At 38.8% G+C, this 24125-nt stretch overlaps 1 protein-coding gene across 3 annotated transcripts in view; it reads left to right on the top strand.

Moving 5' to 3' along the window:
• Positions 1 to 23159, top strand: part of TOX (thymocyte selection associated high mobility group box) — a 236707-nt gene extending 213548 nt beyond the window's left edge. For all 3 annotated transcript variants that reach the window (XM_063130763.1, XM_063130762.1, XM_063130764.1), the window contains 3 exons: positions 2487 to 2873; positions 18082 to 18233; positions 20403 to 23159. In XM_063130763.1, the coding sequence (XP_062986833.1) occupies positions 2487 to 2873; positions 18082 to 18233; positions 20403 to 20439 (576 nt within the window). In that variant the 3' untranslated portion in view covers positions 20440 to 23159. The remainder of the gene's footprint in view (positions 1 to 2486; positions 2874 to 18081; positions 18234 to 20402) is intronic.
• Positions 23160 to 24125: the final 966 nt, after the last annotated feature.

The raw sequence follows: 24125 nt of genomic DNA, 5'->3' as shown, positions 1-24125 counted from the left end.
GTAACTTCTGAGATTCTGAGACCTTACATTGACTTATCTCTAGGACCAGACCTAGCCAATCACTATCACAATCTGAGGAAAGAGCTCTGTAATAGTAGTCTTTCTGATTTCTGCTGCAACAGTAAGGAGACACAACTAGTCTGCAATTGCCATTGCTTGCTAGACAGGGAACAGAGGTGAGCATTGGGGATTCTGAAAAACTGGAAAGACTCTTCTCCAGGGTCCAAATTGGCTCATATTTAAAGATCTGGAAACTGGTATCTGGACCCAGACTTCTATCTATCATATGCTGCAGCTATAAGGCATGCAGAAGAGAACATCCAAGACTTTCAGTGTATTAGAGCAAATTCTCTACAAGAAAAAGCTGATGAGTTTGGGGCCAAGGTAATCTTTGGTAATCTCCTGAGTGAATTACTGTAATGCATTATACATGGGGTTGCCCTTGAAGATGACTCAGAAGCTTCAGTTCGTGTAGAATTTGGCTGTCAGAATTTTAACCGGTACAGCTTGGTTTGTTCATATGACACTCATTTTAAAATAACTACAGTGGCTGCCAATTTATTTCCGGGCCCATTTCAAGATCTTGACGCTTACTGTTAAGGCACTTAACATCTTGGAATCCAATACCTGAAGGAACGTCTCTTCCCAACCCAGCTTGCATGTACCTTACGTTCTACTGCAGAATCCCTTCTTTGAGAGCCTGGAAACTCATTTCTGGAATAGGGCAGGTCAGCAGGTCACTACTGACCTTATCTGAACAAAAAATATCCTAGCATTTCTCCTCATTTCCAGGGTTACCTTAGGAAATGCCAACCCGTTGTTGCATTAGTGGTGGGTCCTGCTGTTGTGATGGAATGAGCAGGAGTGCAGTGGCAGTATTGGATACTGCCCTATGTATCTACAAGAGGATGTACAAAAACAGCAAAACCTGAGCTCATTGATTGTACCTTGAAGCTTGGATGTTTTTTTTAAGTGAAAGAGTCCCAGATGTGGCAACCTTTCCTTATAGGGGGTTGTTCAAGCTCTTTGCTCATTTTGGCTGCCCTTTTCTGCACCTTTTCCAGCTCTGCAGTGTCCTTTGTTAAAATAAATAAATAAATCATTATTTGTTATTGAAGGTTGACTCGTAAGGGCCCATTTAACATTACAGCTCTCTTATTTGAGACCTCCCAAAAGAGCTTCCAAGTACTACTCATGATGCAGGAGGTATAAGCAAGGCCCATAACCATGAATCTCAGTTCAGTCATATGCAGCAGTTCTGGCTGGTTCTGGCTGAAACCCAGGGCAGATTCACCACTTCACTGACATGGGGGCCATCAGCCTCCACGCACACACGCACACCCACCCAAAGAAAACTGACAAAACAACAAGGAATTAAAAACCTGCCCCTAAAATGTCTAGTACTCAGGAAAGTGGGGAAGAATGATACAGCAAAAAGCTGTTGTTAATATCCCATCACCCACAAATAATTTGTGGATGATGATATAATACTGAATCAACCACCACCATTGGTTAGCTTTATTTTTGAATCATAAACAAGTGGCCTCAGTTGGTGCTCTTGTCTGTACATTGGATGAGATGCTTACCCAAGCACTGCATCTATTCTTGTCCCACCCTTACTCCCAATTGTACCCCCACTCACACTAAAAGGAGTCAGTCCTCTTTAAAGTTTGGAGTGAGAGACAAAAAAACGTATGTAGAGCAACTATAGACCTGTGTTGTGTTTGTATGTTTCTGTGTTTGTATTTTACATTTTTACTGTATTGTACACTGCCCAGAGTACTTCAGCTACTGGGCAGCTTAAAAGTACAGTAAAATTAAATAAATAAATCTGCAGGAAGACCTATAGGGATTAGGAAAAGAAAGTGAATCCTGCAGAGGCATGAGACAGCAGTAGGAAGGCAGTGGAAAAAGTGGTGAGGACAACATAAGAGATAATTTAATTTGCTCTCCACAAGGGTATTTCCCCATGCAAGAAATTGGTACATTACTTGGCTGGACATATCCATGACTGGCAAATGTCTTATTCTGAGCTTGATTTTCAAGGTCACATACAACTTCTTTGCTATTAGTATTCCAACATTAAGGGAGATTTGATTTTCGTGCTTTTATTTTTTTCTTTAATGAGTTTGCCCGTTCATCTTATTGTGACACTTAATAGGTAAGTGTCTATTAACATCTAGATTATTTGATACACCACCTTAAATTAGATAATACAGTTCAAAATTCAAAAAAAAAAAGCTTGCCCTAAACTTTGAGGAAGGATACAGTTAATGCAGATACTTTTTATAAATTATATTTTGTTCTGTAATGATGAGGCTTATGCTGCAGTGTCTTTGGTTCTTTTGTCATTGATAGAGGAGAGCAAGCCAACCACCAACATGTGCAATCTGTTATTATGCCTGTCAGGTTAACAGCACATATCAGACTTTAAGTATTGTCTTCAACTCTAAGCATTATTTTTCCTTTTTTCCCTTCCTGAACAGAGCTACAATGAACCTGTGGATGTTAAGGTATCCCAACAACCTCAGATGATGAATGCAAAGCAGTCGGTGTTCCATGGATCTACACAACCTCATTCAGCCTTGTATCTAAGTTCCCATTACCACCAACAAGCGGGAATGAATCCTCACATAACAGCCATACATCCCAATATTCCGAGGAATATAGCACCTAAGCCTAACAACCAAATGCCCGTGACTGTTTCCATAGCCAACATGGCTGTGTCTCCACCTCCATCCCTTCAGATGAGTCCTCCAATTCACCCGCATCTCAGTATACAACAACACCAGCCACTTACAATGCAGCAGTCCATTGGCAACCAGCTACCAATGCAGGTCCAGTCTGCTTTACATTCACCTACAATGCAACAAGTAAGCCCTACTTAAGTTTTTAATCTCTTACAATCCTAATACTTCATTACTAATACTTTGATTTCCTTTTCTTCATTAGTTCTAAATTCCAGATTGCACACACAGCAAGTTTTAGTCCCTAGGGATAGCTTCATCCTGTGGGAGAGAAGTCAGGTGGTTCCGTGTGCACAACCTGTAGACAAGTATGATCCTGCCTTATTGCAAGCTTGTTTGTGGCCCCTTCATGGCTCTGCTGAACAAGTGGAGTTTCTTTCTACTGAGACTATTCAGCCATCTACCCAAGTACTATTTACTTTGACTTGGCATTGACTCTCCAGGCCCTTGGGTGGAGGTGGATGTCGTTCTACTGGAGATGACAAGGATTGAACCTGGGACCTATGGCATGTCCATCCACTTAGCTATAGCCCCAAAGCATGCTCCATAGCTGTAATTAGTTCTTCTATTCCATCTACAAACTAAGAACCAAGTCACTGCATAAAAACAGGGAGCTTCCATAAGGCCCTAAGCTGCTGCTCTCTCCACTTTTCTTTTAGTTTTAGTTTTTTCTTTTAATACGCGGACGCTATTAGAATCTATACAAACAACAGGGGGGAAAGTCATGGTAATTAGATCCATAGTTTGTACCATTCATCATTTTGACGTACTATGTGTTCTATTCTTGTATTCAAAGACACGTAAGCGTGTTCAAATGAGCATCACTCTACTGTGTGATACTGTTTTAAATAGCATATCAAAGGGTTTATTTCCTAACTCCCCATTCTCTTTGCTTCATCTTCGCCATCTCTTTTCTTTCTGGGATACTTTTTTAAACAGGGTATAAGATGTACACCATCAATTTATGTCAAAAGTAGTATTTTCATCTCACATATATCCTGTTTGTGGACTTGTGACCCAGCTGTGACACTATGCATTATTCAGATGTTTTCATTTAGTGTATACTAAAGTGACCAGAGCTTTTTCCTAAGTGGTGACAGTTAATTTAGAATCTCAATGGTTGTAGGTTTCCCCAATTATTTTTTCAATGTGCTTTAACTTACGTATGGTATAATGAATCCATTATGTTGCTCATTCACCTAGACTGATTGCCTGGTCTTAAGTTTCTCACAGGTCACGTGTCACATATTACCTTCTAAATCATGAGCTTCATTAGTAAAATGCAACCTGGAAAAAGTCTAGCTGATTTAGCCAAGTTTCTTGTAATACTCCTAGGCTTACAGACATTTATGCAAGAATTTTATAGTCATTGAAAACAAAAGGTACTGCAAAAAGGGAAATCTAAAAGGGGTTTTTGAGAGAGGAGGGAAACGAAATGTATTTGGTCATGTATTCCAAAGAACATGGCTACTGAAACATGGCTGTCATGGTTTGTATTGCTGTGTGATTTTTTTGTAACATAGATACTCCAACTACAAGTCAACACACGCAAACACACACCATGAAATGCAGTAATGGGTTGGAGCACCAGGATTTTTTGGTTAGCAGGAATGATGATGTCACCTATCAGACTTCCCTGCTATCAGAGTTCCCTGTTCCCTCTGAGCTTCGCAGCGATCCTCACAGTTATGTGGGGAGGGGGCGGATTTTCCAAGCAATTATATATTGCTGTGAGCTATCCCTGTTGTAATGCCTAATATTTTGAGGTGACTTGGTCCTGAATAAGCAGATAGGACGCTTTAGCCTTATGGAGCTTCTTGCTTGAAATGGAGATGGAAATTGCTAGAACTGGTTTGCTGAATTTGAGATAAAATGTTTCTGTCTAGTGCTGAGAAAGAAACTCTTGCATTGGTGGTCTTATGCTGTTTTGGGACATGTTACATCCCTCTCTTTCCCTTTCTCATTCAATCTCAGATCTCTCCATCAAAAGTTCACCATGCTTACCAGTGACTACCATTTGCCAGCTCACTGTTCTATTACTCTCAGCTCATCCTAATAAGTTGGGTATTATGCTATGTATTGTTGCTGCTCTTTAGGGCAGGGGGAATGTGTGTGTGTGTGTGTGTGTGTGTACACATGCACATATGGATATGGATCAACACAGCTGCCTACATGTTTGCACTCTCCACGGGGGCCTGACATCATCATCATCATCATCATAGTAATAGTAAAAATAAAATATATTTATTTATTTCTTATCCGCCTCTCCCTTTGGATCGACATTAGAACAGGGATCAATACATCTTAAAAATTCATGATTTTACATTGATCTGGATAGACCTGCCGGAAAAGGCTAGTCTTTAAAGCTGTCTTAAAATCACACACAGAGTTAATTTTACAAATCTCCTCCGGCAGGCCATTCCACAATCTGGGGGCGACAGAAGAAAAGGTCCTCTGGGAAACTGATGTCAGCCTAGTTTTAGCTGACTGAAGTAAGTTCACCCCAGAGGACCTGAGTGTGTGGGGCGGACTATATGGGAGAAGGCGATCCCGCAGGTAACCTGGACCCAAACCATTTAGGGCTTTAAAGGTAATGACCAACACTTTGTACTTTGCCCGGAAACTAATTGGCAGCCAGTGGAGTGATTTTAATGTTGGGGTAATATGCTCACCCCTAGATGTACTGGTGACCAACCTGGCTGCCATATTTTGAACTAGTTGAAGTTTCCGAACTAGGTACAATGGTAGCCCTATGTAGAGCGTATTGCAGAAGTCAAGCCTTGAAGTTACCAGTGCGTGCACTACTGTCTTTAGGTCTTCTGACTCTAAGAAGGGGTGCAGCTGGCATATCAGCCAAAGCTGATAGTAGGCACTCCTGGCTGTCACATCTATCTGGGCTGTCATTTGGAGTGACGGATCCAGGAGCACCCCCAAACTGCGAACACGGTCTTTCAGGGGGAATGTAGCCCCATCCAGAACTGGCTGACACACCTCCAAACCTAGGTCAGAGCCCTTGACAACAAGCACCTCTGTTTTGTCTGGATTCAGTTTGTTTTTCCTCATCCAGCCCATTACCGCCTCCAAGCATTCATTCAGAGGAGACACACTATCCTTAGCTGATGCTGTTATTGAAAGCATAGAGAAATATATTTATATGATAAGCTCTTGCACTTTAAAATTTACCACTACACCATTGGATTTATCATTAAAACTAAACAAAAGTTGTGTTTAGGGAATCCAAAGTCTATGTTGTAACACACTTGTGTTACAACATAATGTCACAGGATGACAGCTATGTGTTTGAAAAGATGGGTGAATGCTCCTGAATGAATTTCAGCTGGATCAGTTCCTAGTGTAATGTTCTTCAACCTGCTGCCCTCCAAAAATGTTGGACTATAACTCCCATCACCCCAAGCCAGCATGCCCATTGGCCATACTGGCTGGCAATGATGGAACTTGGTAGTCCTACACATCTAGACTTTCGGGAATACTGTCAGAGTATTGAAGTTTATCGATCTGGCTATGTGTGGAATTCACTGACTGATTCCAATATAAGACAGGCTGCCTGTCTTGAAAGATTTATAAATTATAACATGAAAGGTGCCATCACACGTACATACCTATATTTCTGTATTTCTAGTATCCTGTTCACCTTCCTATTCTGTTACACTAGTGATAAAGTATTGATCTGCAGTCTTGCTCTTCTGCATTGTTACTTCTGAATTATCTGTATTGTGAAGGATGATAGGCCTGCATATTCCTGGCCTCAAAATCTAATTCCCATGGGAGAAGGATATATAGGGGATTTTGTTTTAAATACATTGATTAGTGTTGATTAAAAATCCATTTTTAAAACTATTTTTTCTTTAGCAATATAAATACACAGGGGGCTTTTAACGAAATTCTAGTTTAATTGTTTTCTGGTGTACCTTTTATTCAGTAAATTCTTTGGCATGCTGTATTTTTGCCACTCCCCCCAACACCCCCCCCCCCACACACCATGTTTCTGATTGTGGTTAAGAGGAGGAGAAAATCATTAATATCTGTCAACTGTCCTTATAACCTTAAGGGAAAATCTTTGTATGATATCACACAGACAGATTTTCAATTTCCTTGTGTAATAAACAGATGCTTTAGGATTTGGATGTAATTTAAAGGTTTAAAAAACATCACATTGAGATTGATGAATAAATCAGTTGTGAAGACAAAAACATTGATGCCTATTGAAAATACCTCTCCAGACAGGCAGGAAATGAAATTAGTTCTCAGTAAAGTGTAGAGATGAGGATCACAGTTTAGGTTCTGCTGCAGGCTTTTTAGTACTTGCAACAGTCGCACACAAAAAACCCAGCTAGGGATACAGAAATCTAATTAAAGAGCAAATGTCCTGTCTGACATCAAATTAATCTTTATCAAGTCCTCTATTTTTATTTCAATCTGGCGCAAGAAAATGAAACTTAAAATTCGAGGCATGTTGCAAAACACTTGCTAATTTTATCCTGAGCATTATTACAATGCAAAACATTTGGCATTGTCTCAGTGCATAGAGCATCCATTTTCTGATTTTTTAAAAAAATTGCATTACTGTGTGCAACACCCTTGCATACCATAATATTTAAATATTCTGCATTAGAATGGACATTTCATAGTTACCAAAATTGGGATCTGGTTCAAGCCACTTTTTTCTACTTTGCATTTCTGACATTCTTCTATTACTTTCGGCATATATATTTTCAGCAAACATTATTGCAACAACATGGTTTCCAAATCAAATCCAATAAACTGCAAAGTCTGGGAAAACTACTACATCTGTTTCATTGGCTTGTCATTACAGTAAGAAGGGGGATTCTTCTTGAATACGGAACCCTAATAACCTAAGGTTCAAATAACTAACTGTTATGATATATTTTGTTGTTGATTGCTTTCAATCAGTATCAATAACAGTGATAGGTTTTGTACATAAAAACAACAAACTGAAGGGGGGAAAACAATTAGTAGATTTTTTAAAAAAAGCCATTAATTAGAGCTGACAGTTCCAATATAAGCATCAAATTAGACAGTTCCAAAGCAATTCCAACATAAATATCAAATCACCCACTTGACAGCTGGAGGAGTTAAACTATACAAACTACAGTCTCCACTTTCATTGTCTGCTTCAGCATATGCTTTGAGTAGTAAAACCACAATTCATTGACATGGTTGCCACTTTACTTGGGGATATAGTTGATGGATCAAGACAAAGAGACCTGATTTGGACATAACAGCAATTCATGGGCTGTTGACCCAAAACACACCATGGGTCCAGACTCTGGGTTGCTTGTCTATCATCAACTCAGAGTTCTGGGTTCAGACACTGAATCAAACAACCCAGGAATGTGGTGAGTGTACAGGAAGTAGTGCACTTGCTTGCTGCCACGCAGCCCTAATGACTCATGGCTTAAGCAACGTGTGTACTGGGCCAGTGACTTGGAGACCAATAAAAAAACCAATTATGTCACAGTATGCTGATTTAGGCTGCAATATTCTGCATATTTATTTGGAAGTAAACCAAATTGAATTCAAGAGGGGTTATTTCCAATTAAAGACCAATAGAATCAAGTTATTAGTCTTGTAATTTTAGAAATAACCTATTCAATAAATTGCACTTGGTTGCATAGGCCCATGCGAGAGAACTTGTAGAAGATAGATTTTTGAGAATTCTCAATCAATCCATGATACTGGCTTCACTTTTTCATACTACGTCCTAGCTGCCGCTAAAAACAGTCCAACTTCGGGGCACTCACTGCACCTTAGAGAGAACTAGGCAATGCCCCCAAAGTGCTCCATGGAACGGTCATCTCAGGAAACCACTGGAGCCTTGGGGAAAAGGAAGCTGTACAGTCCCTGTACTTGTCTGATCAAGTACATGGATATTGCCCCAACCAAATGATCTATACCTTTTGCAAAGGCTTCTGGTTGGCCACTGTGGGTAACAGGATGCTTGTCGGCTGTTGGTCTGATCCAGCTGGACTGTTCTTAGATATTCTTAGTTTTAAGGAAGTATGCCTTTGGACTCACTATATGCTAACAAAATCAAGAAAATACGCATATATACAATGCCTTCAATAAAACTATCGGTCATCTGGGCTGGGGAAATGTCTTTGTGCTTGGTTGAAGCCACACTTCACCCACAGCCTTAAAAATCTACCTTTGGGGATATTGTTTAGTTCTATCTGAGCTGCCATTAGTGTCTATAATGAAGACCTAACAAAATATTTTCTGTGTATGTGCAGAATCTCAGTTTACTTTTGAGCTGCCAAAGAATGACACTGACTAGCAATACATTTGAGTATTATGAAATATGTTTGTATTCTGGGTTGTTTTGGCAACATCACTATCTGAAACCCACTTCAAATAGCAATTTTAAGGAGATCGGAGAAAAAGCAGGGAGGAAAAGGTTTTCTACTACTTGCGCTAATGGAATGACACAGTTGGATACAGCCCTTTGTCTTGTATTATTCTACCTTTTGACTCTGATTTTGATTAAGCCTAGTGGATTCTAGAACATCGACTATACGAATTGCTTCCTTTTATTTGCTATTAGAATGTACAATTTGTCTTTGAAATAATCACTGCTGAATTATAATTGTGAAGGAGAAATTTGGAAGACCCTTGTGGAAATATAGCAAAAAGTTGTCTTGTTTGCCCCAGCTGTTTGGGACGGAGCTAAGGAACAATGAAGACTGAAGTGAAAGACTATTGATTCCATCATGTAATTTTATTTTTCTAATATTGATTACCTTTGAAGAACTGCATGAATTTTGATAATTATCTTATATAAGAATATGGTAGTGTAAAACTTATTACTCTAGTTCTACCAGACCAATTTTGTTCATTTGTGTTTTAAACTGAAACTTGAGTAGAGATGTGCAGGCCCGGGGAAAAAATGAAAAATTCAGGAAAAAGCTGGGGTGGGCTCCATTTCCCCCACAAAGCTGTTTGTTTGTTTTCTGAAAAATTGAAAAAAAATGAAGAAAAAATGAATTATGGAAAGTTTTATTTTAGCATGATGAATAAAATGTTAAAGACGAGGTTTTAATATATTTACTTCTCCAAATGATTTTTAAAAACTATGTACAGTATCAGATTATTATAATTTCTGGGAACTGAGGACAAGCAAGTACCTATTTTCCGGCGTATAAGACGACTGGGCGTATAAGACGACCCCCAACTTTTCCAGTTAAAATATAGAGTTTGGGATATACTCGCCGTATAAGACTACCCCTCTTCCAACACACACCAAATAAAAATTAAAAAAACATCAGATTTGATTTCAATATGGTAATTTTAATTCAAGTGCTTATGACATGCAGGTACTTAGCAGGAAAACTGTCACTTATAAACATAAGGCTGTTTGTCATCAAACATGTAAACATAAAACAGTGCAAGTGGATTAAACTTTTCCTAATTCACTCTAAAGCTGAAAGGAAGGATAAGACAATAAACCCATGGGAGCTGCAATGCTGTTCGTTTTCTAAGCTGTCAACCAAACTGGAACTGATGATGATAGGAGGAAGATAACAAACAATAGAGAGAGAGCAAGTGCCGGGCAAGTCCCTGGCGAGTTAGCAACGCCCATCGTAAGTGCAAGCAGAGGTATTTTTACAGGTTTTGCTGGCATGATAGTCTCCAACACTATCAGAGCGGTAGCACAAACACGCCTCTTTCACCCGTCTGGCCCGCCTTGTATCCTATTACCTCCTTCTCTGACTCTCAGATCTTGCACATGCGCGCCTGTGCGAGATGTGCGAGAGTGAGTGAGGCGGAGGGGGAGGGAAGGAGGGGAGCGGGCGATGTGGCGAGCGGGATAGGTAGGAGAGTAGGCAAGGGTGCAGGGAATGTGCCTCTGTGGCCCCCCTACAGCCTCCCCTCCCCGCCTCTCCTCTCCCTGCTCTAGTTGTGCGGAAATTTTACAACTCTAAGCTTGAGCAATGTAGACGTGCAGAAAATTGTGAAAGTTTGAAAAAGTTCAGAGCTTGAGCTTTAATAGCAATCATTTTCCTCTGCACCAAATAGGCAGGGTCAGCCCCTCCACTAGCAGAATGAAGGACAGCCCTGCTCAACCAATCAGTGTGGTGTGATGATGAGCTCCTTGCGCAATGCAAGGTTAGGTTGTCACTGGCAGCAGGGAAGGGGACAGAGGCAGCCAATTGGAGCACATGAGAGGGGGGGTCTGTGCCACATGCAAATTTTGGAGGGAGATTCACTATGCATGAGACACATTTGCATTATTCATGAGTCCCTGTGTGTTTAGGGGACTGAGGAGCAAAAAAGGAGGGAAAGAGAAGGACTACTAGCACCCATGGCGACATAGGCTTTGCACTAGTTTCTTAGTAATGAAAAGTATATGGATATAACAGCTTCGTTAATTTTGTTTGGGGGCAATTTTGTATTGATCTTCTGAATTAGCTGTTTGATTCTGCTTATGAACTATATGTTTTGGAGAAGGATTGGAGAACTAATTTCTTATCTCTACAGTTTGTAAGAGATTATGTTGTTGAATGAATGAATGAATTTTATGATTTTGTTGAATAAATCTAGTATTCAATTAATTTATTAGTTTAAGTTTATTGATTTATCTGATGAATTTAATGAAGTTATTTAATTATTTCTTTGTGGATTAAATTGTTAGAAATAACTTGAATAACTGAGAGAAACAAGAATTGGGAGGCAGGGTAATATAACATAGGTGATAGGGGGAAAACTCTTTCTTAATAAAATGCTGAGACAGAAAGCTAAAGAAAAGGAATAATTTCATTTCACTGGTACAGTCTAAGGAGCTTTTATCAAAGGAGATTGAGATCAAATAAGGAAAGGAGTGCTCAAATATAGTTGGGAAAGGATTATAAAAATAGATGCATGGATTGTAGAAAGTCTTTTTTAAAAACTAGATAAAATACTGTTAGATTTGAAAAGTAAATTAAAGTAAAGGCACACAAAAATAGAAACAAAATTAAGCTCTGTTTCTAAGAGGGGTAAATGAAAATTAAGAAATGCAAAGGAACATTAGAAGAGAAGGTGATGATCAAAGCCTCGATAACTCACCCTGTAGAAAACGTGCTGCATTCAGACAACATGCCAATCCACAGTTTAACAACAACCCACACTCAACCACTGAGTGTGAGTTAGCATGTTGTGTGAACCCAGTTATAGAGCCTATAGAATTGGCTCGACCAATGCATGATCAGGATACCAGAGGTATTTCAAACAGAAAATGTTTGAGAAAAAACAAACAACCCTGATAAATTATTACCTAATCTGTTAAGAGAAGGGGAAAATAAATTACTACACCCAATAAAGAAAACATCAAGACATGCCTCTACACCAAATGATATAGCCTCCAAATTCCCTGAAATATCGTGAACCTCTTAATATATTTGAAAATTCTATGCAACCAAATATTGAAGAAACTAAATTTAGTAAAACATCTAACATCTTTAGATGATATGCATTTTTAGACTAGAAGTGACAATGGAAGAGATAAAATAATACAAGCATTAAAAATAAGGCACTGAACTTTGACAAATTCATACCAAAGTTCTATAAATTATTATTTTAAAATATTTCTAAATCACATTTCACACAGGAGCCCTCTGAAGCTGATTTACAATAAAAAGAGTAAAAAATCTTCATAAAAACAACAAAGACCAGCATAAAACATCTTTCCTAGACAGAACTAAAAGCCTGCAACAGAATTGCAGCTTTCATAAAATTATGAAAGAAGAGTCCTCTAAGTAAACTGTGAAATACATATGCCAGATTAATGCAAGCAGACTAAAATAGGTGTTCTTCCAGAATCCAAGAAAGATCCTGCGTTGACAGCATTGTATCACCTGAGATCCCTATTAAATCAAGACTGTTTTTGTAAAATGCTTGAATTAAATGATTGACTTTAGCAATTTGTTCATATCCATTTTTTAAACCAATCTGGTTTTATCAAAGCACATCATCTAACACAAAGTATAATAAAATTAATTAATTTTTAAAATGGGAATTACAAAAGACTTAGGAGCTTTACTGGTGTCCAGAAGGCCTTTGACAGGGTCAAATGGCCCCATCTCTGTAGTGTTTTGGAGAATTATAAAACTGGGAAATGTTTTATATAACAGACTAAAATAATGTATTCTAAACCACAGCAAGAATTTCTATTAAGAGGTGGTTTTTGAACAAGTTTTAGTCTTTCAAGGGGAACCAGACAAGGATATTCATTATCTCAGTTATTTTTTTTTATTTTGGTTATGGAACCATTAGCAACAGCTCTGAGGGAGCAGTTATCCAAGGAATACAGAATAAAAAGTTGTGTGTCAGGATATAAAGTAAATTTAGAAAAATCCATGTGGATGGGGGTTCAATATGACAAATCAAAGAAAGGCCAAACAATATAATATGCAATGCAAATCTTCAGGGGTCAAATATCTAGGAATATGGCTAATTTTCCACAGGAATCTGCAAGGTAATCATCTTAAAGTAGTGGATCAGTGCTAGGCCTATGAGTTAACTTTGTTAAATTAAATTTGTTTCTTTTTTTCCTCTCTCACTCTCATGACAACCACGCAATGTAAGCTGGTGCTAGGCCTGTGAGGTAACTTTAAAATGAATTAATTTTTTTCTCTCTCTCTCACCCCTGATGCAGGCCAGGGCTGTCTTAAAGTCGCAGCTCACCATGGCCCACTCAACCATCTTCTGCTCGGGGCTCTTGGCAGGTGCCGGGAAGCCTCCAAGGGCGGCCAGGTTGAAGGCCTGTGCCTGCCTCAGTCTGTGCTTCTCACCCACCAAGTGCTCCAGCAGGAGGCTGTACTGAGGTGCCAGGGGCAGCAAGTCTGACTGAGCCGGTCCATGCTGCACCAGGCTATTGGTGCCCGAAGGTAGGCCATGAGGCTGCCAACCAGCTGACTGACTGATGGTTAGCTCAGTTGTTGCTGTCAGCAATAGGGCCAGAGCTGCACCCTCCTGCTCCCAATGGTGCCTAGCAATCGAGGTAGCCGGCCCCAGGTACTTTCCCTTCAGGCCCAGGATGGCAAGTCACTTCCAGATGATGACCGCAAAAGCCCGGTAAATCTTCCCTCCTGCCCAAGGCATGCTGGGTGTTGTGGGTGCAAGCCCAGCTCCCTGAATAACATATTAAACTTTGAACACCATCTGAGGTGTGGTGGGAGACAACTGGAGAGCAAGTCTTCTTAATTGTGGCACCCTGCTTATGCATTTCTTTTTCCCAGGCAAGCTTGCCTACTGACTGCATTAATGGCTTTCCAGTACCAAGTGATTTTTTTTATTTATATTTTTATTTTCCAAGTCATTTTAACTTGATGAGATTTTTTATGCTGCGTTTTTCTCCCCTGTTATAATTAAACCACAACCTTCTAAGACAGATGCAGGAATTACTGAATAAAGTTTATGATTTTTATGTAAAAGCCTGACTATACCATTGAAACAGAAGAGTGAATGGAGGAATGACTGATAGGGGAGGCGAGAATGGAATGGTGGGCAGGGTTAGTGGCAGTTGGGGAAAGTCAGGCAGAAGGAGTACAAAGACAATTAGTGAGAGGTCAGGCAAGTGGGGGCTGAGTTAGGATTGAGAGATAGTGACCTGGTTTGCTAACCCATACTTTATTTAAAATCAATAAATAACTCTATATGCCAGTACTACACCTGCCAGCATGCCTTTGGCAGTCCACAGGTGCCTGCATCCTCTGAGACACTCTCTTGTTGCCCGATGCTGCTCCTCAATAGAGTGTTTAGGAGTTGCATCGCCAAGGAGAGGAGGTAAGCGGCTCTCAGTGGACACGCTCAGCTCTGGCCAATCCTGCTTGGACTGCCTTGGACTGTACTTCTCACCCACCAAGTACTCCATCAGGATCCTGTACTGAAGGGCCTGAGCCGGGCAGGCCCTTCCTCCCCCCCTTTGTCAGGTCTGTTTATTATTATTTATTATTATTTAATAATATTATTATTTATTGCATTTGTATACCGCCCCATAGCCGAAGCTCTCTGGACCTCCCCTTTTTCTTAAGGGCAAAGGCTGTGTGGTTGCTTCCCCCAGATTCTGAGAAAACAGTAATATCAGGACGGAGTGCCTTTGAGCATGTTTGGCCCCTTAAAATCACACTGTTGTATCTAGTTATGATTTTAAAAACATGCAGAGGGCAGGAAGAGGCACCACAAATGGATGCAGCCCATTTATGTGGGTTGTTTCCTTTTATGTGGAATTGGGTTGACTGCTTGAGATCAACCTTAGGAGTTCGGGTTGTGAAAGACATGCAGCAGCAACCTGCCTATGCACTCACAATGGCCACCAAAGGCTGGTAAGTCTGGTCTCCCGCCCAAGGCATGCTGGGAGTTATGTCCATGGCATGCTGGGAATTGTAGGCATAAACCTAGTTTTTTATTTAAAACCCCAAAATTTGTGTTTTTAGATTTTTATGGTACATTGTACAGCCAGACCTATCACTGTGTCAAATTTCAAGTTTCTAACTCATCTCGAAGTGGGTAAACATTTCCAGACATAGATGACACATACTTTCCACTTTATAGGTAGAGATTACTGAGAAAAAAACATATTTAAGCTAATTTAACATTACTGAATAATTTTATAATTGCTTGGATAATGGTTTCAAATGCAGCCTATATATTGATTATGAAGTTAGGAAGTTATGGTGTATATATATATATTTCATTTTATCTTTTATTTTTACTTTTCTCTGTTTATCTTTGTTTTACTTGCATTCATTCTGTATACAGTCTTATTTTTGCAATTAAATGAAAAGAAAAAGAACTAATAGTTTTTTCAGGTCTTGGTCAAATTTATCCACAACATTTGGTTCATGTCTAATGCTGGCTCTCAACTGATGATTAAAAGCCATAGTTGAAAACTGGTACTCCCATCACACAACCCTCACCAGTTTTGAGAGAATTCTCTCGTAGCGGTGGTTAAACATTTCACTGGCATCAATGTTAATCACACGTATGCTTAACTAGGCTTTCCATTTTATCCTGGTTGTGCTTGAATATTGAATGGTTTTAATTTTTGTGAACCGCCCAGAGAGCTTCAGCTATTGGGCGGTATAGAAATGTAATCAATAAATAAATTATTGCATTTTTATATGGCCCAATAGCTGAAGCTCCCTGGGCAATTCACAAAAATTAAAACCATTCGATATACAAGCACAACCAGGATAAAATGGAAAGCCTAGTTAAGCATACGTGTGATTAACATTGATGCCAGTGAAATGTTTAACCACCGCTACGAGAGAATTCTCTCAAAACTGGTGAGGGTTGTGTGATGGGAGTACCAGTTTTCAACTATGGCTTTTAATTATCAATTGAGAGCCAGCATTAGACATGAACCAAATGTTGTGGATGGTGATATTATTGTGAAAAAGTAAATTCAGAGTAGATAAGTAATACCATTTTGTTTTTTAACTTGCATGGAACAGAACCAAAAAAATTGGCATAAGTGGTTTGTCGGGTATTTTATTACCCCAGTACATGTTCAAATCTATATTATAGTAAAATGACCCCAAAATAAAGCCATGTGGGTGGTTTCAAAACACCTGGACTTAATTGTTTGCATTGTGAGACTTTTTTTTCATCCCACTGGGACATCCTTTACCTTAATACTTTCCATTGGCTGTGAGAACAAATCACCCCAATGGCAAAAGTCAAGATTTCTTGGGGGTATTTCTTGTTACAGGGACTTTTTGGTTTTCAGAAAGAACAATCCGTATGGGCATTTAAATCTGCTTCTCTGGATCTATTATTGTTGGAATATTTTTACCCCAACGTGTTACACTGGGTGGGACCAAAAAAAAAAATCCAACAACCAAGGATTCAAGATGGTTTTGGCAGGGCTTTTGTTTGTTTGTTTTTGTCCAATGCACTTTTTCTGTACAGAAAGAAAACTGTAAATAGTAAGTGACTGAAATATGGGGACATTATATACTACTGTGAAGGCAACAATCTCCTAGAACAAGGGTAGGGAAGCTGTGGTCCTCCAGATGTTGTTAGACTGTAACTGGCATCATCCCTGACCATTGGCTATGCCAACATCATCTGGAGGGCCACAGGTTTTCCACTGCTTTCCTAGAAGGTAAGCAACTTGGTGCCTTCCAGATGTTTTGGACTACAAGCCCCATAAATCCCAGCCAGCATGGCCATTGGTTAGGATTATGGGCAACTGGTTGCCTATCCCTGGACTATGTTGAAGGTCTACTTCTCTGTAAATCCTGGAATGACAAGTCCACCCAAGTTATAATTTATCCCACATTGTTGAATAGAGTTTGTCTCAAGAGTAACAGTAGCAATAATTTATTAAACTCTCAGAATTTATGTTAACTATAGAAACCTGCATTCATTATATTTAACATGTGCAAACTAGTGCCAGAAAAGGTGTGTTCCAAGCCTCTATTCAGCCAAATGAAACCTTTGCTTTAGCTAGTGTACCTTCTTTTGATTTCTTTGGCAAGTTTATTTCTTTAGACTGATCTAATCTGTTTACTTCGGGTAGACATTAGCTAGTTTATGATGGTGTACTATAAAGCACCCCTAACCATTCAGCTTCATTCTTTGTTTATTTAAGCTAAGTACTGTATGGAAAATCAATGCATACCATTCTTGAAAATCTGATCAGCTCTGCTGATTTTGGCAAACAACGTTTAAGCATGCTCACTCCTGGCTGAAAACAAGAGCAAGTTGGAGGAGGGGGGGTGGCAGAGGGAGGAGGTGCTGCTTTTTGCTACATTAGTCCAACAACTGTTAAAAAGCTTTCGTTGATTTTTTTGTGTGTGCAGTTGAGAAAGAAGTGCAAATAAAAGAAGCAGCAGATGGTCCTTTTGTGACTGAACCAAATAAAAGGGGTTTGAGAACAATAATTGTGAATAGGTGTAGTCTAATAAAACACTCAGCCACCTGCTGCCTGCACCCTTCAAAAAGATTCTGTTGCATATTCTTGGAATTAACTAATAGTGTATCCTTGGATTGAATCGAAATACGAGCTGTAAGAAACACACAAACCTTTCTTTTATTTTCCCGTGTTGAATGAGTTGTTTTTCATGGCTTTAAAATGTCTCTGTTCTTTGTCTCAGAGTTCTACACGATTGCATTGTGTTCTCTAGCATTCCTGCTCAACCAATTAAAATTACTGTTTGAAACAGCACAAGCATCCTTCTATTTTTCCTTTTGCTTCAAGTTTGAGAATGTAGATGTACAACTTGGTACTTTGTCAAGACTTTCAGTTAAGAGGTTAACTTGGCCGATCAAACCTTATTTTGAATTCATTTCTTTCTTCTTCTTTTTTTAGGGTTTTACTCTGCAGCCTGATTACCAGAATATTATCAACCCAACATCTACAGCTGCGCAAGTTGTTACCCAAGCAATGGAGTATGTTCGTTCAGGGTGCAGAAATCCCCCAGCACAGAGTGTGGACTGGAATAATGATTACTGCAGTAATGGGTGAGCAGCCAATGAATGCCACCTTGTGTTGAGTAATATTTATGACAAAAGCTGGACAGCATTTATTGAATCTATTTTTTATATTTATTGTATAGATGAAATGACAAGGTTCTGATGCCTTTACTTACTAATAGATCTCTGGTGAAAAATTAATAAACAAGTAGTTGCTTGCTTTATATATCGGACAACTGTATTTTACTATGCAAAATATTATTTAGGAGAACAAGGGCTGCAATTCTGCACATATCTAATTTCAAGTAACTCCCTTCACTAAAATCAATGAGAGAGATGGAAAATTGTGTCCAAACAAAAGAAGATAGTATTAACTTCTTGGCCGCAGACTATGGACTCCTTAACCCACAAACCAGAGTCTGCACATGGTGAATAGGTCTCTTGGGCCCCTCCTCTTCCTAGCAACAATCCCTGCCTCTGCACCCCACCATGTGTGATACAGAGCAGGGCTTGGGCTGATTAATCTTCAGCAGAAAACGATTTATAGGAATTGCATTCAACCTTCCTGGTATATTTTTTGAATCATGCTCAAGTAAGAACATGTTTAATTATGCAGCAGTTACTACAAGGAGAGGCAAAAGTTAATAAAATTCTAGTTTTGTGTAGCTAGAATATGTAGGCCAACTTGCTTCACTAAGGGAAAACCCTCCATATGTCTAATGGAAGGACCCATATTTTTCTATTTTCATGAGTGATAACCAAGCAAAAATGCTCCCATTAAAACAGCTTGTGTTTGTGAGTTATCATATGTCTTTATGTTCAAAGGCTATGTTTTGGGTAGGATGATATACACATAGTGGCATTTTGAGGTTCAATTCTCTTGCACCCCTTGGCTGGTATTGATTACTCTTTTTGATTAGAAGCTGGGGAACTTAGGGAACACTCCTTTTAAACTGAATGTTGGAACAATTCTGCCACTTAAAGCTGCTAGTCCCTAAACCTTGCATAGAGAGTACTCCTTGTGACCTATACATTTTTGTTGGAAAATTGTAGTTCTGATGGTCAGCCAGCTGCTTATTTGACCCATCAGAAACCCAAATCTGTGTAGTATATACAGTCTGAAATGCAGAAGATCCTGCCCACTGATTTATTCTTCCCACTGTAGCACTCATACCACATCCATGCTGTTTTGGAGAATCCCTCAACTCTTAGGAGCAAATTTGGAGTATAAAGGGAAGCAGCTGGATTACCACACTCGGCATATCTGGATACATTCCGTAGATACTTGAGATGTAATATACACTATCCAATTGATGCTTGTGGCACCCATGCAACCACATTCCGCGTAGCATTCAATATCACAATTGTAGGACTAGTTAGGAGACCTGGGGGAATCGTATTTTCTCAGCAACAAAGAAATGCTTGGGTGCTAGTAAAATCATATTTCCTTACCCTAAAAAAAGTTCTAGAAAAGGGATTTAGATCCCCACAACTGAATAATAGCTAGTTATTTGACTTGTTCACCACTTCTTCTTCTTTTACCAAAAATGCCACTCAAGACAGCTTAATCTGGACTAAAAACTATCTTCAGGAAAGGACCTACTTCTATGACTTATTGCAAAACAAGTTATTACTATTTCACCATCCCAGATCCCAAAAGTACTGTGTGAAAATTATTTATTTATTAAAACATTTGTATCCTGCCCTATATCATTAACATCTCAGGGCAGCCTACAGATAAAATAATAAATAATATATACAACTAAAAAAAATATTAAACTATTAATCAAGTTAAAACCAGTATAAAATTGAAAAGCAATAAAAATGATTACGACAATTAAAACTATGTACAATCTTGGTGAAATTAGCCCTCAAAGGCTTTGATAAAAAAAAAAGGCACATTTAACTTGGTGCCGAAACAAAGCCAGCGTCCACACCAGTTGGGCCTCCAACGGGAGGGCATTCCACAACCGGGGTGCCACAACAGAGAAAGCCCTGTCCCATGTCCCACCATAACATATCTTGGGTTTCGTTTTAGGATTCCTCTCCAAGGCAACTTCCACCAAAGTTCCGTGGAAGTTTCAACTGTTCATGTGTTATATTTGATTATTACGTTTAACCTGCTTGAGATATTGAAACGCTGTTTTTCAAGGGTGTTGCTTTGGAATATTAACACTAAGTGTTGTTCTCCTGTTTCCCATATTTCTTTCTCAACAGGGCAATGCAGAGGGACAAAGCATTGTACCTTACCTGAAAATGTTTCGGTAAAGCACCTCTTCTTTCCACTGAGGAACGCAGGGAAGTCTTTTCATCACGGATTGCTTTTTGCGGTCAAGGCAGTTCTACATTTATTTAGAAAATATAAGTTGCTAAGCACTTAGGACTTATTTGAGCTGGTGGGTCATTCACTCTGGGAAAAAATAGTCTTGCTCCTTCTTCTGCCCCCTTCTTTCTTTTTCTTTCTCCTTCGACATCCTTTAATGGACATTGCTTTTCTTCTTTCCTTAAGGAAGGAGGCTTGGACCATTCAGATTTTATGTTGGTTTTTATTTTTGCTGTGAAGTGCTGCGCTAGTAACTGCCTTAGCAACTGTAGATGTCTTGGATAAAAGTCCTGGATTTTCCATTGGTTTTCATAATGGGTGTTTATATGAAACTACTAAAGACTTTTTAAATGGCTTGATGTAGCAGTCATAGCAAGTTTGTAAATAGCATCTATGTTACACTCTCCTAGAGTATAAAATGTGAATGTTTTTGTAGCTAATTGTAATTTGAAACTGGCTCATTCCAGTTTATTGATTTCACAAAGGGGGTTAAATTGGCAAACATTCATATTTTTACTTCATTTTTAAGCAACTGACTAATAGTTCTATATTTTCAAACTCTTTGGAAGAAAAAAGGAAAATTATTCCCAAATGAATTTAATTAAACAGAAATTGGCTTTGTGTCATTAGTTATACAAAAAAAAAGTCTAGTGTTGGGAAAAGAGCAAACACATTTATTTTGTACTGCCTAAAACTGCTTTTTTATCACTTTATGTGTAACGGTTAGTAAACGTCATTTACGTCCTCTTATGTATAAAACTGCCAAATGCTTTCTTGATATTTTATTAGATGCAGAAACAGATTGGAAACAGCTAAATTATAACCTTTACATATGGCTATGTATTATTGTTTCTTCATACTGTGTCTGTATTTAATCTTTTTTTATGGAAGCTGTTGCGCCTATTTATGAAATAATAAATATAGGTGTTTGTAAGTAAATTTGTTAGCATCTTAAAGAGGATTTTTTAAACTACTTTTGTTGGCATCAATGTATTTGCTGCTGGTGTGAATACTTTTAGTTTTACAGTAATATGAATAAAACCAAACCAGCTTTATCTGGCAGAAAATGAAGGTAATCAGCATTTATTCTGCACTCCATATTTTGATCTGAGACCAAAAGGGGCGGGGGATGAGAGGAGAACTAAATCCTTAAGAAACTTCTCTCTTGCTCTGGTCATGTAAGAGAAGGCTGTTCAAGTAACATGTTATATAGACAACGTTAGTGATGAGTAATTAAAAGAGACATGAAGCACATCAAAAGTCTGATGTGCACAGGGACTTCCCCATTCTCTTCTATGAAGGGAAGCTTTCTGCACATTCACAGGGATTGTGTGACATGCACAGGTCATTCCTCTGCTCGTAGATAACAACGGAGAAGCCCCTGCATGCAGACAGCTTCATGTAATCTACTGGCTATATAGCCACTGTTTTAAATGTATGCCTTCAGTGTTCAAAGTTCATCTTCCCCAAAAGTGAAGGAGAATTATAATGGAAAAAATAAACCAAAATGTCAAGTTACCAAAAATGCTTCAGTGATGAAGGCAAAAAGGGCTGTGTTAGTACGTTTATGAGTAGGAAGTAGCAGAAACAGGGCTAATTCAGTGCTTCCTTAGTAAACGCTGGATGGTCCAAGAATAGAATAAGGAATGAGAGAGGCCAGAACTGCGTATTTGTAAGGTTTAGACCATGGATAGTTAAGGACAACCCGTTCTGAGATGAGTCCATCTTAAATGATACAAGTTTCACAGTTCTCCAAATGGGAGTGGGCCTACCTAGGAAGGGGAAAATAATTATCATAGGTGTCCAAAACACGTTCAGTTCTCCCACCTGTGTATTGAATAGGCATGGACAGAAGCCCTCTTCAGGCATTCGGTGCTGATCAGTAGCACTCTTTTCCCCCAAACTTTACCTAAAATCCTTCCTCTCCTCATCCCAGCCGAGCATCAGATTATATCTTGAGCAAGTTGTTTCTCATCATTCCCATTTCTTTTTGTTTGTTTTCCACAGACAATGATCCCTGCCAGGCAAAGCATCTCTCTTTGTTTGAGGTAGTTTACAATAGTTTGCTCACTCTGGCAAAGTTTTAGAACCCTTCTATTGGTCAAATTGATCATCAGTTGGCTTCTGTTTCACATGTGAAATAGAGACATTGTATGAATCCAATTTTTAAAAAATGTAAAATGCCTAAAATTTACAGTGTTTACTTTGAAATAAAATTAGACAATGTACAACCTCAAATCACTTGAGCATGTAATAACTAATAAATAACGCAGATCGGATGTGATTATTCAAATGGCTGTAGCTGAGTTCTAATTTTCTTGTCTTGAATCCATATAGGAATTCCTGATTACATTCAATTTGTTGTCTTTATGTTGAGTACTTTAGAAATAGGCCAGCACTAACAATTAGCTAATGTTTTCTATTAATTCTGTTATGATAAAACTTCATTTCCCGCTCAAATTAATTCTATAAAAAGAGCAGCAATTAGAGTTTATGGGAATCCACTTTGAGGTGATTTGATGGGAAAATGTTGTATTATCAGCATCTTTTCTAGAGAGGCTGTGCTGTCACCATTTATTAAGTTCAGTAGCCAACCAAGGTTCAAACTAGAAGCAAATATTAATGTCAATAAAACGTATGTCATAAATAAACTACTTGTGTGTGGAGGTGTTACTGTTTGAGTATCTACTAGAATTTAAGGGGTCATACTTACACAATACATAATGGTATTTTAGTCATGTTTCCACAGAGCAAATAGGCATTACATAGGTGCATGAGTAGTTGATGCTTAGACCATGTTCTGTGGAAGATCTGTGTCCAACAGAATCGCAGGATGTGCTATTTCACAATAAAACTGCCATCTGGAGATCAAAATGGCAGCCTAGGAAGAAGGTGATCCTTTGACAGGAGAGATCACCTCGCCTATGAGTATTTCCAGAAGACTCAAAAATCAGATCGACAGGGCAATCCTATGCATGTCTGCTCATAAGTAAGCGCAGCTGAATTAAATAGGGCTTACTGCTTAGGTAAGTGTGTATACGATTGCAGTCCAAGGCCATCTTCACACACCAACTTAATTTAAATGACATGATAGCTTTAAATATTTCAGAAAGGTTAAGATATTCTATGTGTCAATCATGGGAAGCACCATGTAATTTTTAAGCATTGTGCCTGCTAAATATTGTGATGTTGGTTAAATATTTTGAATAACGCTAGATTGAGGACTAAAACCTAATTTTACAAACTGCAAAATTCAACTATGTTACTAATTCATTGATGTTAAAAATGTCCAGATATCACACAAGCTTTAGAATTCCCCTTGTCTGAGCTCATTTTTGTTTTGAGGATCTCTTAGATATGCTGCTGCTGCTATTTATTACACAGTAGCTATGTAGCAATATTAAACTGAACAAGACTAGTTGATTTAACATGTAGGCAATGTAACAGGGCATGATTATCATCATCCCTCTAGCTGAAGTCAATGGGCGCATTTAACAAATGGGTAGGGCTTTATGGGTTTGACCGTCACTTCCCCAAACCCATCTCTCCAGTGAGAAAAAGGATACACTAATTTATAAGACTTCCAGAGCAAAAAAATCTGTGGTCATCCACAATAA

This window comes from Elgaria multicarinata, chromosome 7 (assembly GCF_023053635.1).
Source record: "Elgaria multicarinata webbii isolate HBS135686 ecotype San Diego chromosome 7, rElgMul1.1.pri, whole genome shotgun sequence".
Lineage (NCBI taxonomy): Eukaryota > Metazoa > Chordata > Lepidosauria > Squamata > Anguidae > Elgaria > Elgaria multicarinata.
The sequence above is the reverse complement of the archived record's forward strand: the minus strand, read 5'-3'. Positions and strand labels throughout refer to the sequence as shown.